At 33.1% G+C, this 15,680-nt stretch overlaps 1 protein-coding gene across 11 annotated transcripts in view; it reads left to right on the forward strand.

The window, feature by feature from the left end:
- Positions 1 to 15,680, forward strand: part of Argl (Argininosuccinate lyase) — a 104,945-nt gene that overhangs the window by 40,836 nt on the left and 48,429 nt on the right. For all 11 annotated transcript variants that reach the window (XR_012048399.1, XM_072910097.1, XM_072910096.1 and 8 more), the window contains one exon: positions 3,778 to 3,977. Coding sequence is in view for 10 of the 11 variants with exons in the window: in XM_072910097.1 (XP_072766198.1) it covers positions 3,778 to 3,977 (200 nt within the window). In the remaining variant the exon portion in view is untranslated. The remainder of the gene's footprint in view (positions 1 to 3,777; positions 3,978 to 15,680) is intronic.

The raw sequence follows: 15,680 nt of genomic DNA on the forward strand, positions 1-15,680 counted from the left end.
ATGGACCAAGTGTATTGAAGTTTTGGGAGATTATATTGAAAAATAAAGTCAATTTTAGAATTATATATTGTTTCTTTCATTTTCGTTCCGCGAACTTTTCAGACTCGTACGTGTCACTTAAAGCACAGCGAAGATCAAGCAGCGAAGGAGAAAAAAGTGGGAGACACTCCGATGTTGTATCCTTAGCGCAAGCCGCACAATCGAGAGAGAAAGCATAGCAAGACTTGATGCCGATTAGTGGTGTCCTATAGCTCTACTTACTCTACGCTTGAATGCAGGAATATAAGCAAGATAGCTGTAGGACACTACGTCTCTAATAGGTGTCTCGTTCGCTCCCACGCTTTGTATGGTTACTTTCTTATTCCTTTAAGAAACGTGGCTCAGCGTTGCGCATCGAATGCCGACATTCATAAAATGTTTAATTATATCACATTAATATAGAAATTGATAGCTTTCATATATAATAAAAGACATATACTCATTCTAATTAATTATTAATTTACTTATAATTGCGTAAATGATTTCTTTTCTATTATGTAAAAAAATTTTGTAAAAAATTACATCCTATTATTGTGAGTAATTTTAAGATTCACTATAACAGTAATATAGAGACAATGCGGTGTCCTATAGCTATCTCGCTCATATTCCTGCATTCAAGAGTAGAATAAATGAGGCAGAGCTATAGGACACTAATCAGCATCACGTTTTGCTATGTTTTCTCTCTCGATCGTACGGCTTGCGCTAAGGATGCCTCCCACTTTTTCGTTGCTTGATCTCCGCCGCGCTTCAAGTGACATTGTACGCGCTTTATGTGTATGTGACTCTTTCGATTGTCATATACGTACGTACATACACATCTAACCGACGGACATCATTTCCTGCCGGTCCGTGTATACAATCATATATTTTCAGCTGTATTATTTGTTTGAACGGCAACAATAAACATTAGAATTAAACCTTTGCTAAATTATTCACTATTACGAGATAAACTTAATGCAAATCCTTTGTATTGCTTTAAAGTTTATATTATTTACTTGTCTCTTGATGAATATCATCTCTGACATCACTGTTTCTACGAATGAACTCTTCGTCCAATTTCCGTTTTGTTTCAATATAAACTCATGATCGTTCAATCTGTGTTCGTGATAATATGCTAAGGTGTTTCTATTGATATAATAACGGTATACAGATACTCAGCTAATCTTGTTTTTAATAACTACTCGTTTGTCCGACATTTAACGTGTCGCAATCTTTGCATGGTATCTTATATGTACACAACATTGCTGCATATTCCATCAATTAAAGTGTCTTTCTGTACACATATAAACCGGTATAATTTATTAATAATCAATAGCACAATACCTTTTTGTTTAAATGATGAACCACCGGTTTCTTGAAGATTCTCAACACATATGGAATGTTATGATGAATATGACATGTGTTTTATTTCGTCATTATTAAAGTTCATGTGTTTGAGTTATGCGCTTTGTTATGTAATTTAAATAGAAACGTTTTGAGACATTTGTGTAATATTCAGAATACGAACGTCAGCAGATATTGTGTAACAATGTATTTATCACCAATGTGTTTATTATATTAAGATTTTTTGTGGATTTTCAAAGAAAACCGAAAGTTCTATCGATAACTATGCTTTTCTTTAACAAATGGGATTGAACGTAGATATTTTCTTGAATTTATGAACTTGTGAAACCAGTCAAAAGTAAACCTTAAGAAAAAAGGACCCACCTCCTATGACTAGGTTCTTCGTCCAATATTTCCATTTTATCTCGTGCGATCTCATGGTCAATTTGTATTCCGTGATAACAGAATGTTGTGTTTCTATTAATGTGGTTACGGTATTAAGCTACCTTTTTTTAGTAATCTACTCGTTTGTTCGATATATTTTACAAATATATAGATGATGTAGATCATGACCCTAAGTAACATCCAAAACGTTTTACCCGTCAGTCGTTGTTTATAAAAAAGAGCCATGACCTTGACAACATATGTCAAGATCATAGGAGGTGAGTTTCCTTTTCTTAAAGTTCACCCCGTTAACGCTATCATCTATATATTTGTAAAATATATCGAACAAACGAGTAGATTACTAAAAAAAGGTAACTTAATACTGTAACCACATTAATAGAAACACAATACAACATTCTGTTATCACGGAATACAAATTGACCATGAGATAGCACGAGATAAAATGGAAATATTGGACCAAGAACCCAGTTTAGAATTAATGAAAAAAGGTGATATTCATCAAGATACAAGTAAATAATATAATCTACAGGTATAGAGTGTAAAAGATTTGCATTAAGCTTATCTCATGATAGTGAATAATTTAGCGAAGGTTTAATCTTAACGCTCATTTCCGTCTTGCAAACAAATAATAAAGTTAAAAATTTGTAATTGTTTATATATCTTAATTTCGATTTTGTTTAATGTAATACCATTCGAGTGATTATCAGTTGCATATCGAATTGTATAACGTACAGTTGTATAACATTCATTGCAATGAAAGTATGTGTGCACTCAAGCGATTTCTCTAACACCATACAATTGCGCACACTTTAACTGTAAATACATACTACATTAAACTAAATTCGAGACGGACCACGTGCGATTCATAACTTAACTTACGTATTACATGATTGTTTACAACTGTACATTCAAATTATACATTTGATTATTAAGTTTTAAATAATATAAATAGTTTAAATTGCCAAGTAATTGAACCTATCCAGTAGTTTAAACTATCCTTGTCCGAACTTCTTACATCTAGAACGTTAGCATTTGTGGAAATGTAAAAATCGAATAACATTAAAATTAATTTATAGTATTTCCAAATTACAAAATAACTTACAAATTCATATAGTATATTACTTTTTTTACTGTACATTTTACCATACAATAAATATAAAAATATATATTAAATATTTTATAGCTAAATTTATTATGCTAATCCATTGATACAAAATATGTTTTCCCTCCTAGACGAATGTATGAATGTTTTAACGTTCTCGCTTTAAAGCAAGCAATATAGTTGACCATGAGGGTTTAGGAGTTTATAGATAATATATAGACAGATATTTTATTTTATATATATTTAAGTTAAATTGTAATTGTATTTGTTAATAATACTCCAAATTAGAGACTGAAACTGAACTATAAAAACAAAAAAAAATACGCTTTATTTATTATGTCTACTCTTAATAGCTCGATTCCCTATTACAGAGCTGCGTTTAGGAACTACGCTCGCGCGTCCACACTGTAATTCTATCTTTGTCACTTACTAAAAATTAAATAAGGATAGATATGTGTTAGTGTACACGCGAGTGATATTTTTATGAGTGACGATATATCAGAGCCTTTAATTTGAATATTTATTTAACATAAAAAAATCTGTATTTTTTTCTTATATAATCAAATTATCTTATCAAAGAAGATTAACATTTATTATAGCTCAAATTTCTAATTTTCGATATTATTTATCTTTGTAATCCAGTTTTAAAGTTTTTTTCTATTAAAGTAAAATATATTGGAATTAATTTAACTAAGAAATATAATTTTAATATTTAATTGTTTTTCTTAAAATTAATATACAAAAAAATTAACTTTTTAATCAATTAACATTTTTAAGTGATTTAATTAAATTAAATAACTTAATTAACTTAAAAGCAAGTTTTCAACATTCTTATAAAAGAAAAATAGATTTAAAGTGACTAAAAATGCAAATTTCAAGTAAAATTAATAAGATAATGATCTTTTAAGCTGAATTTCTATTTTGGTCGTCATTATCGTCGATACATCTGAGCCGCTTCTGCGAGGATTTGATCATTTATAGCACCCAAGAATTTAATTTTGTCCAATTTGCTGATAAATATTCCACTGGTAGCAGTCTGATGCCCCAGAAGCGTAATCCGGATTGCATGGAATTAATACGTGGGAAAACTGGCACTATATTCGGAAAGGTTTGTTATTTTTTAATTAAATCGCTGACCATCTCATGATAGCTATGTTGATTATGAATACAATAAACAGACAAAAAAGGTAAGTACGAGTCACGGATAACATTAATAAGGATAAATAAATTACTCTATATAGAATTAAAATACTTAATGATGTAGTAAACGGTCCTCTTCGGGCTACCTTCTGTATAAGTATAAAGTTATATGAAAAAATAATACATACAATATTAAACAGAGTAAAGAGTTATCTTAATTTTCTACATATGTCTAGAATTAAAATGTGTTCATATTCACATCTATTCTGATAAAATGATGTTTATTATTAATATCTTAATAGAAAAATAGATATTTGATTTTGTTTATATTCAATTCCATCTAACAAGGGAACATCCCCAAGTATCACTCTGACTTTGGAATGAGGTTTTGAGTTCATCTGTAGTAGTAAAATATTCATGCTTCAAGAAAAATCCTCGGTCTCAACCGTTCCTGAGATTTTCTTGTACATACACGCACCGGCAGGAATGGTGTCCGTCGGCAACTTCAGAATCACACGCATACACATGAAGTTAGTACATACGTATACGTATGATTTCTGTGTTGTGTAACGCTGAAGTTCTCGACGGAAACCATTTCTGCCGGTACCCCTACACATAACAATAAATACAACTTATATCATTTATTCTTCAAGTGAAATATTCTACTTCATATGCTATTCAGTGGCTAAAAATTTATTAAAAAATGGCTATCTGTACTCATTTAAAAAATAATCATGTCCAATAAGGATGTTGATGCTATGTGCACATGCGACTAATGTTTTTTGTTCAGCTGTACCTCCGAAATGAAAAATCATACAAAAATAAAACAAATGTATATTATATTATGCATACATAAAATGTATACATACAAAAGAGGTGTAAATCCGTATAATTTCCATGTGATCACCTTGGGTAATACTGATGTCGGCGGTACTGTAACTTTTAAACCTCATAACCCGAAAAGTACTTTATGGAAAAATACTTTATAGTGTTTTAAAAAGCTCTCGGGATATACTGTAATAATATACAATGAAAAATGGAAATTCCCATTTAAGAAGTTGAAGATGACCTCTACATGACCTTGACAACGTTATTCACAAACTAATATTATTATGTAACATGTCACTTAAAACCCTACAACTTTTGTATAAAACATTTTTTCCAAAAATATATATTTTTAAAAAATTTTACCGGTTTCGAACTTCCTCATCTTATATGTATACAAGAAAATCTCAGGAACGGTTGAGATCGAGGATTTTTCTCGAAGCATGGATATTTTACTACTACAGACGAACTCAAAACCAAAGTTTTATTTCAAAATCAGAATGACACTTGGGGATGTTCCCTTGTAAGAATAAAAATGTTAATAGTAAGATCTAAAGAGAATAAGATAAGATCTAACGTAACTTTGGAGATTAATTTGACAAATGCTATGTAAAGAAGAATGAGATATTGTTTTTTTTAATATAACTATTTATAAAAAAAATCTCTAATGTGTTAAAATGACTAAGGACGTAAATATCAACATTTCTCTCTCACAGAAATGAATTAAATCAATTTATACAAGTACACAAACTGCCGAAAAAACTACAATACAATGTAGTATATAAATTTCCTGTAATAATTGTGATGCGTCGATGCCCCTTTGGGACAAATCTGAAAATTCCTACAAACTCGCATTAAAGAACATAAAAATCACATAAATCGCACAACACCTTCCAATTATCAATCATAATGGAACATTAGACTGATCATACAGACTAACAAATTACGAATTTAATTGGAACAAAATTAAAATTCCGGATAAAACTATTTATAGTATGAAGGCACGTTGTACAAACGAGTATTGTACAGGGTGTTTCCGCAACATACAGATTAGTATGTCGGGTTGTCTATCAGACGATCGGCAGGGGCATAACTTACAGACCTCGCATATTCGAAAAATAATAAAATTAAAATATAAATTCGGTAGGAAATGAGGAAAAAGAAATCGGCTTTTATCACATAGGTACAGTGTAAATTGTAATATTTAACAATATAAATAAAATAATACAGATAACACAGATAAAATATAACAAACTTAAACAAAAAAATCTTTTTTTCTTTTAATAATTACATTCGATATAACAGCCATTTTCTTCTAAGTATAAAGAAATCCTGCTCATGAAATTTTTTCTCACTTGTGTAATTATGAGAAGAGTGATTCCGCAAACACGTTATGAATTTTATTTTATTTTTTAAAATTTTACTTATTATTATGAGAGTGACGAAAAATTGTATGCGGAGGATTGCTTTATCTTTAGAAGAAAATCGTAGTTTATTGAACATACAAGGTGGCTCAAAATGACCGTATCACCTCTCGGGTGCAGGTAGAGCGGGTTAAAATAGAATAAAAAAGTTTTCTACCATTTTGGCGATTTTCACAATAATTATTGAGAAATTAATTTATAAAGATCGGCAAATCCGGTGCGAGTATCAGCGAGAAGGACAACACACCGCTAGGCCAGTCGCTAAATTATAATCGCTAACCTATTGTTCTTATCAACGCTTCTCGTATATGCTCCTGGTAACCGCGAGGTAATGGCGCCTATTTACGCCGCGCGCGCTTAACGACCGGCCTAGCGGTGGATCATCTTTTTTGCGGCGGGCTGTAATAGACTTCACAATTCTTTCTTTTCGAAAGGAATACATAAACATTTAAAGATAGTGATTCTAAGAACGCTCTACGGCGAAATATCAAACCGTGAGAGCTGTCACTTTAGTCGCACTCCATGAATATTACGTTACGTGGATAATAAAATTTTTAACAAACCTCCGTAAGACGAGACCAACTCTAAATAAGACAACCAAAGAAGTCTTAGATATCCAATAAAGTATAAACATTTGAACTGCTCTAAAAGAATTTTAAATAAAACAGAGTCACCGTAATTCGAAGCAGTTGTTTAGAACTGCAATCATAAATTTGAAACGGCGACGAAAACTTAAGAAGTATTCGATAAGAGAGCTCGTCTGACGGACCACCTAAAGTGACAGCTGTTTATAATAAATTTCTAAATAGCGATAAGCGACTCTGACGGTACCAAACTCCTCATTGGCCAAACAAAAAAATCTCTTGAACCAATAGAGAAGAAATTTCTGAGACTCGAAGTCGAAAGAAACACCCCCTAGGCATATGAGGGCGTTAAATAAAATTCTAATTGGTCCAATTGTCCAATGGAGAGGAGGTACGAATTCTAGTATTTAATGTGAAGAAATGCGTGGTGATCACCACTAAGGTTCTATCCCTCGTCCACGGTATTACCCCTTTGACTGCTAACTGCTCTAAGTTGAAGCGCTTCGCGTGAGCGGCGTGCGGCCGGCAGTAGCGATCGCTGGGGACTGAATACTTTTTCGCGCAATATGGATCTTGTCGGCGGTGTATTAACACATTATAATATAGTACACAATCCAATTACTATTACTTTGTCCACTCCAAAACGGATCCAAACATTTTTTATTTTCAATATATATTGTTTATTCACCAATGGTAAAGTTTTAAAACGCCATAATTTGATAATTATAATGTATATATTTGGATATTGAAAATTGAAAAATTGAACGAATAACAAGTAAGTAACATAAATACTCTATATATAAACAAAAACTTTCTTTTAAGAAAGAAGAACAATAAGAAAATTAATAGTTCAATTGCATATGGTAAATCTCAAAACAAGTATCAACACATAATTCGACGTCGCATTTTGTACACTCGTATGGAGTATCCCTCCTTCTTTTATGTTTCCTGCAGACAACACATTTTCTTCTTCTCAAGTTGCTTGCTGCATTTAAAATTTTCGAAGGGAAATGTCTATCAGACGAAATGGTAGGTTTTTTTTCCCACTACCCGCTTGTTTCCTATTTTGCGGATATTTTTGCAGAATTTGTTTTATTATTGACAGGTGGAAATCGTTATATTTTAGTTTTTTACCAGTAACACTTTGATATAGAACATAGGAGTTATATAATGAGATGTCTAATAAATGGAAAAAAAACTTTTTGTACCATTTTACACATTTTCTGAATCAATTCAGTGTGCTTAAAACCATATCAACACGGTCCACAGAACCTATCTTGATGTTGTAATTTGCAACACATTCTGGTTTTAACTTCGGCAATCTTGTAAGATAATTTCTTCGACCAGTTTCTATCATTTTAAGTTCGTGAACACTCGATAACATCCACACATCTTTTTTATCTCGCCACCTCAATGCCAATAAATTATCTGTACATCGGTAGTCAAATTTTCCTTTTCTTAGATTTCTCTCAATATGGGGCATCTCTTCTATTTTTGCCTACTGTTGCAAACGCATTTGTTTTATGTTTATGTAGCAAATTATATAAATGTGGACTTGTGTACCAATTGTCTGTTATCACTGTATGACCTTTCCCAAGATATGGACGTAAAAGTGTCATGATAACATTTGCCGATTGTCCAATGGTTGTAAAATTACGCACAATATCTGTATCTTTTCAGGTATATATTATGAAATCTAGTACATAGTTAGTTGTGCAATCGCAGAGTATAAATGATTTAATACCAAATCTGCTTCTTTTGGAAGGAATAAATTGTTTGAAATAGCATCGGCCTTTGAACAACATAAGACTTTCGTCAATGCACACATCTTGGTACGGATAAAACGATTGTGCAAGAGTTCTTGAGTGCATCAATTATGGGTATTTTTATTAATGGGTCATCACTTCTTACGTTATTATTATTAAAATGTAACATTTGCAATAATACCATGTATCTGTCTCGTCTCATAATTTTTCGAAAAATGTTAGTTTTTATCATTTGATCAATCGACCAATACTCATTTAGAGTTAATTTCTTCATCCGCGGCATTAACATCACGATGGCCAAAAATCCATACTTCTCACATATTGATGTGTCTTTCCAGGAATTAATACGAGAATGCATTTTAGGTGAAGTATTTTCGTTCACAAATGTAAAATAATTGTTCGTCTCCTCTGTAATATGAGAAACTAATTCTTCTGAAAAGAAAAGTTGGAAAGCATCTAAAGGTGTGGATTCCGGAGTTAAATTTCCTTTCACTCCAGAATTTTGATCGTTAAATGCATGTATTATGGGTTTGAAATTGTTCTTCGACCATGACAACGTTGAAAGCATTTCATTCGAATCGAAATTCTCTAAATTAGAATTCGAATTTGAATTTAAATTCTCTTCGTCTGTAGAAGTATTCTTCGCCGTTTATTTTCCCTTCTACACCTAACTATCCCATTATTAATTTCTATATCTTCCGAATAAGAAGACGGTAGAATATCTTGGTGCGTTTCGTGTATTTCACCATTATAATCTTCATTCAAATCTGAGGTTTCATCCAAGTCACTGTCGTCTCTCGTAACAAATTCTTTAAAACTGCTACACATTTTTAGGGTATTAACAGCAGCAAATAATAATATAAAAATCACATGCACCACAAATGTAATATTACAATATGCTAATGCAACAATCACACCTGTCTGGCAACAGATGAAACGAATTTAAGATACAGAGAATGACTGACCAAATAAACAAGATTACATTTTTTCTCGTTGCTAAGCAACGAGGTATGTGGTTTCTGCGAGTGTTGGACATATACGATAGAAATAATTTCCGAACATACACATGAGACAGCAGTAAACAACCAAAGTCTTCGCCGAGCGCGCATTTGCGTCTATAATCTACACCGATGGCTTGCGCCGAACGTACATATGCGCCCACAGGCCACACCGATGGTTTTTGCTGGACGCATATATGCGTCCACAGCAGTCAAAGGGTTAATTATTTTCTTCGATCTCGGCTTCGAGACGCGGAATTAATTACTCTATCTTCGTTGTCAATTATTCGAGTGTTAACACTTTCGAGTATTAATATTTTCGATTCCGCGACGTGTGCTTCGGCTGATATATAACGCAGACTCTCTGTGAAGTGGCTGAAGGTGAATTAAAAATTCAAGACAGTCTTGAGTGTTAGACGTTTCAAGTGATTGTGTCATCCAACGCAAAGGGATAGACATAAGATTGCTGTCAAATTCAAACCGACGCCACGAGATCCGCTGCCGAGGTCCTCTTCAAAACAAAATCACCGACGTACGCAATAAGTAGTGAGTCTGTAGCAGACAATTTTATTTGATTATTACCTCTCTCAGACTAAAAATCATTGAAGCAGTTCTTGGCCTATCAGTAAATAATTTAAGTATCAATATTGCAATTTTTGTTCGTCTGTCCTCTCCTTTTCTCCTTATCTCACCCTCATTTTATTTCTCTCTTTACCACTGTATTTACGTGTACCGATATTCACACGTTCGGTTACTGAGTACAGTTAAAGGTAAACTTTTTATTTCTCTCTTTATCACTGTATTTACATGTATCAATATTCACACATCCGGTTACTGAGTACAATTAAAGGTAATCTTTTATTTCTCTCTTTACCACTGTATTTACGTGTACCGATATTCACACGTCCGGTTCTGAGTTAAAAGTAACCTCTTATTTCTCTCTTTATCCTTGGTTTTACCGGCATCCACATGCCAAATTTCCGACCCATTTTTTTGTGGTTCTGTGTAATTTTTGACTGGTTCCATAAACCTATCTTCTCTGGTAGATATCTTAACTACTATTCACAACATCCGCTTCACCAGAAACGAGGCATGATTATTGGATTTGTGAACAGAGCTTTCTTTCTTTCTCATTCTAAATCATCATCAAATCTCATTCTAATATCCATAACAAAAATTTTAACCTTATCGTCAGAATTCTTCTGGACAATAGTTATCCAATTAGTTTAATTTTTAATGTCGTAAATCAACGCATAAAGACTTTGACTTACAAACAACATCCGACTAACAACAGATCAGAGAGAATAATCCGGTCTATTTTACGATCCCTTATTTACCGTCTGTAACCGAAAAATTCAATAATATAATTAAAAACACGAATGTGAAACTATCTCACGTTAGTCTTAATAAAATGAATAAATTCATTAAAGTCCATAAAGATATTATTCCGAACGATTCAAAAACCAACGTAGTATATAAAATTAATTGTAATAATTGCGACGCATCATATATTGGTCAAACATCTCGAATGTTAAAAACTAGAGTTTCTGAACATAAACGACATATTAATAGAAATACCATTAATAACTCTGTAATTACGAATCATAGACTAGAATATAATCATGATTTCAATTGGACGAATGTTAAAATTCTTGATAAAGTCCCGTTTTATAACAAAAGGCTTATCTCGGAAATGTTTTTTATTAAAAGACAAAAGAACAGTTTGAATTTGCAGACGGACATGGAAAATTTACCGAACACGTATCATGACGTCATTAACACGCTCCCTAAAATATCTTAAGTAGAGACACGGTATATAAACACGTCTCTCATTATTTAGTTTGACAATAGCCGATCAACCTCTAAATTACACACTTGCTCTAGTCAAGATTTTTCGAACGCTTGTGTAAAATACTTCGACATCGTAAGTAACGATTTTGTAATTTCTACTGTAAGGATTAGTGACTTTGATTACTCTGAATTAATCTATACGAACATCTATAACGTTTCCAGGATTCAACTGGCACTGAAATCGAGTCACTATTCTCAAACCTATAACTATATCTATAAATATCATCTTGGCTTAACACCTTTTAAATATTTTTATGAAGACTGATAAACGCCGTTATTGTTTTATTTATTTATTTATTTTTCAATCATAATTATAACGACTTTATATTGCGACCGATACTGTACTCACTAGTTATATTTATTAATGTGCGCTGAAGAAGACTCAAAATGAGCTCGAAACGTTCGATTTTATGCTTTTCGAATTTACACTAATTCACAATATATGCGTAGTTTTCGTTAATTGTTAATAAACTAATTTTGTCACTACATAAAATATTTTTATTATATACACACAAGATAATAATATACTCGACAATGAGAGCCCAAACGCAAGATGTTGTCGCGAAAATTTTTTCTTTATTTAGTGCACACGGCACATATTAGATTTTCATTTTTGAAAACTCTAAACCCCTCTTTACCTCCCTTGAAAGATGGAGACGAGAAAAAATATCGGGGTGAAGTCGCTGAATTGAACCCGAGTCTTTCGCTTGCCGGGCGACTGCTCTTGCCACTGAGCTATTCAGCCCCACACCGATACTTCTCTCGTCTATTTGCTTATAAACATTTTTCGGTTATCAACCAATATGCACTAAATAAAGAAAAAATTTTTGCGACAACATCTTGCGTTTGGGCTCTCATTGCCGAATATATTATTATCTTTTCACACATGTGATCAATATACTTTTGAACAATAATTACCTTCTAGAATTCATTTTTAACACCATCAATAATCGACTCAAAACATTAATAAAAAACAAAGGACTAACTAATAGAAAAACAAAAGAGAAAGTCGATCATAAGAGCACTTTCTACTTTTTGACTCCATACATCCCTAAGATCGCAGAACAATTTACAGAGGTCATTAAAAATGTTGACGTCACTCTTGCTTATTTCAGCTTGAATAAATTAAATAGGTTTATAAAGGCTCATAAAGATCCGATACCAACACCTCTACAATCCAACATTGTTTACAAAATCAACTGTAATAATTGTACAGCCTCTTATGTGGGACAGACAGGGAGAAAACTAAAAACTAGAATAGGGGAACACAAATCGAACATAAAAAATAATAAAAATAATTCTGTTATTTCCAACCACATTTTAGAATGCAATCATAGCTTTAATTGGGAAGAGGTCAAAATTATTGACAAAGAGAGATTTTACTATAAACGCTTGATTTCTGAAATGGTTTTTATAAAAAGACAGGTAAATGGTTTAAATTTGTAAACGGATACAGAATCCTTAAATACTGCGTACATAAACATGATTGACACTCTACCCAAAATATAAACATGTCAATGTTAAAAATAGTGCTTGCCTCATCGAGCTATTAGACAGATCAAAAAATGTATTTGAACAAGAAGCATCGCAATAACTCTTCGTCCATTATTCTACAACTCTAAGGAACTAATTTGTGAGTCATTGTCACATATTTTAATCTTTACCAATATCCAACGATTAATCCATAATGAGTTGTTTCATTAATAATTAGTCGGTGTTTTTTGTTAATTTTTCATGTAGATGTCAATCGTTGTTAATAATTGACCTCGCATTCTTGTTCTCCCCTTTGGCTTAGCAACCAACGGTGAAACTCTGCAACGTCATGACAACGCGAATTGAATCCGTTTTTTCTTGTTAATGTGAAAAATCTGACACCATATTGTAATGACCTTGGTAATAATTGAGAATTGACTAACTTTGCGAAATATGAATCCGACACTCAATGTTAATAAATTGTAAACAAATATTTTCGACTACCACAGACACGGTTTAACATGAATGTAATTAACGCTGAAGAAGGTCTTAAAGTAGACCAACGTTCGTTTCCTTATATATGTAATTTAATTTTATGAATAATAAAAAATATATTTGCGCTCCAAGAACAGCGATTTGCTCCTATTAGCCATTAATTTATATCAATGTTATACCTTTTAACTTAGGAGCTTCCTTCATATCATATATTATTATCTTGTTTGTAAATACGAAAGAGTCGTTTATATACTTTCAAACTAATTTAAATTTACGCGGGCTGAAAAATCGCGTTTTTCGGTTATCAACCAATATGTTTATAAGCAAATAGACGAGAGAAGTATCGGTGTGAAGCTGAATAGCTGTGGTAAGAGCAGTCGCCCGGCAAGCGAAAGACTTGAGTTCGATTCCTGATTCAGCGACTTCACCCCGATATTTTTTCTCGTCTCCATCTTTCAAGGGGAGTAAAGAGGGATTTAGAGTTCTCAAAAATGAGAATCTAATATGTGCCGTGTGCACTACGAAAGAGCCGTTTATATACTTTCAAACTAATTTCTATTATATCTTACTGTGCTCTCTACTGTTTTTACTGTTATTAATTTATTTCCACAGAGAGCCTTGATATTAGTTATTCTGTTATTATATTTTAGTTGTGTCATCTATGTTATTTTATTTATATTATTAAATATTACATGTATACTGTATGTTAAAAGCCGATTTCATTTTCCTCATTTCCTACCGGATTTACATTTAAGGTATCAATCATGTAATTTTTTCACTTTTCACAAAGAAAAAATTACATGATCGATCCTCTGATTTTATTATTTTTCGATTATCGAGGTCGGTAAAGGATACCTCTGCCGATCGTCAGATAGGCAACCCGACTTATTGATCTATGTATGTTGCAACTATGAAGCACTCTGTACGTGTACAAAGATTTCACATTCTTTATGAGAACGTATTACGAAGGTTTTATCAAACGTAACAAATACGCCAGAAAAATTATATAAAACAAACCGGACGTGGAATTACTTTTATAATAATATTGGACTATGCCGGTATATCTTCGTTCATCTAACCAGGACGCTCCCACTACACATGGGAAGACGAGTGGGAGACCGGCCAGCCGGATATCGGGTATAAGCTGGCTTGGCCGAAGATCCAGCATCAGTCTTGTCCTGCTTCCGTCTCAAGAGAGTACTCTGAGACTCCTAGCTCCTGTTATCCCAGGCAACAAGCGTTCTCGATCGCCGAGTCCATCTCTTCGCATATCAGACAACGAGAGTTCTCGTCGACTAGGTTGAGCGTACTCGATCGCTGGTTTCTATCTCGCAAATACGTCGGGCGACGATCGTTCTTGTCGACTAGGCCGAACGTATTCAGTCACCGGTTTCCTCATGCTTCAGTACAATTCGTCCATCTCCGGACGCCACCAAATAACCGCCCGTCTTCAGGCCACCACCAAACATATCCGTCTATTTCCGGACGTTACCAAATAACCACCATTTTCCGGAAGACCACCGGATTAAATGTCCACGTATACTAAGCTGGCACAGCTACTTTAGCACAATCGAATAAAACCTACACAAAAATTTAGTGCTCTTTTGTTGCTAATTTGTTGCTCTATTGTAAATTTTGTTGCTCCAGCCATTTCGGAAAAACCGATGGCTGTGCTAGCTAAAGTATAAAGGTAGCACAGCCACTCGAAAAAATAAAAAAAAAATAATAAAAGCAGATTCTTTTCATGCTAATTTGTTGCTAATTTATTGCTCTATTCCGAATATTTTTGTTCCACCCATTTCTGAAAAACTGATAGTTGCGCAAACTTCGGTGGTTGTACTAGATACGGCGCAAGAGTAAAATACCCTAAATAAATTTGTTGCTCAACGCGTTTCTTTCCTAAAGTGTTTCTAGATTTTGTTGCTCGCAAAATACGTCGGTTAAAAATTTGTTGCTCGTTGTTTACAGTAAAATTCGGTGGTTGTGCTAGATACGGCCCAAGAGTAAAATACCCTAAATAATTTTGTTGCTCAATGCGTTTCTTTCCTAAAGTGTTTCTAGATTTTGTTGCTCGCGAAATACGTGGGTTAAAAATTTGTGGCTCGTTATTTACGGTAAAATTCGATGGTTGTGCTAGATACCGTAAACCAATAGTGCGCACGGATTAACTCGCTGCCAAGATTTGGAATAAGGGTAGGCTCCGATTTGAAAATAACTGACTGCGTTTTGAGAGAGAACAAAACTTTATTAGTGGA

Source organism: Anoplolepis gracilipes, unplaced genomic scaffold (assembly GCF_047496725.1).
Source record: "Anoplolepis gracilipes unplaced genomic scaffold, ASM4749672v1 Contig19, whole genome shotgun sequence".
NCBI classification, from domain to species: Eukaryota; Metazoa; Arthropoda; class Insecta; order Hymenoptera; family Formicidae; genus Anoplolepis; species Anoplolepis gracilipes.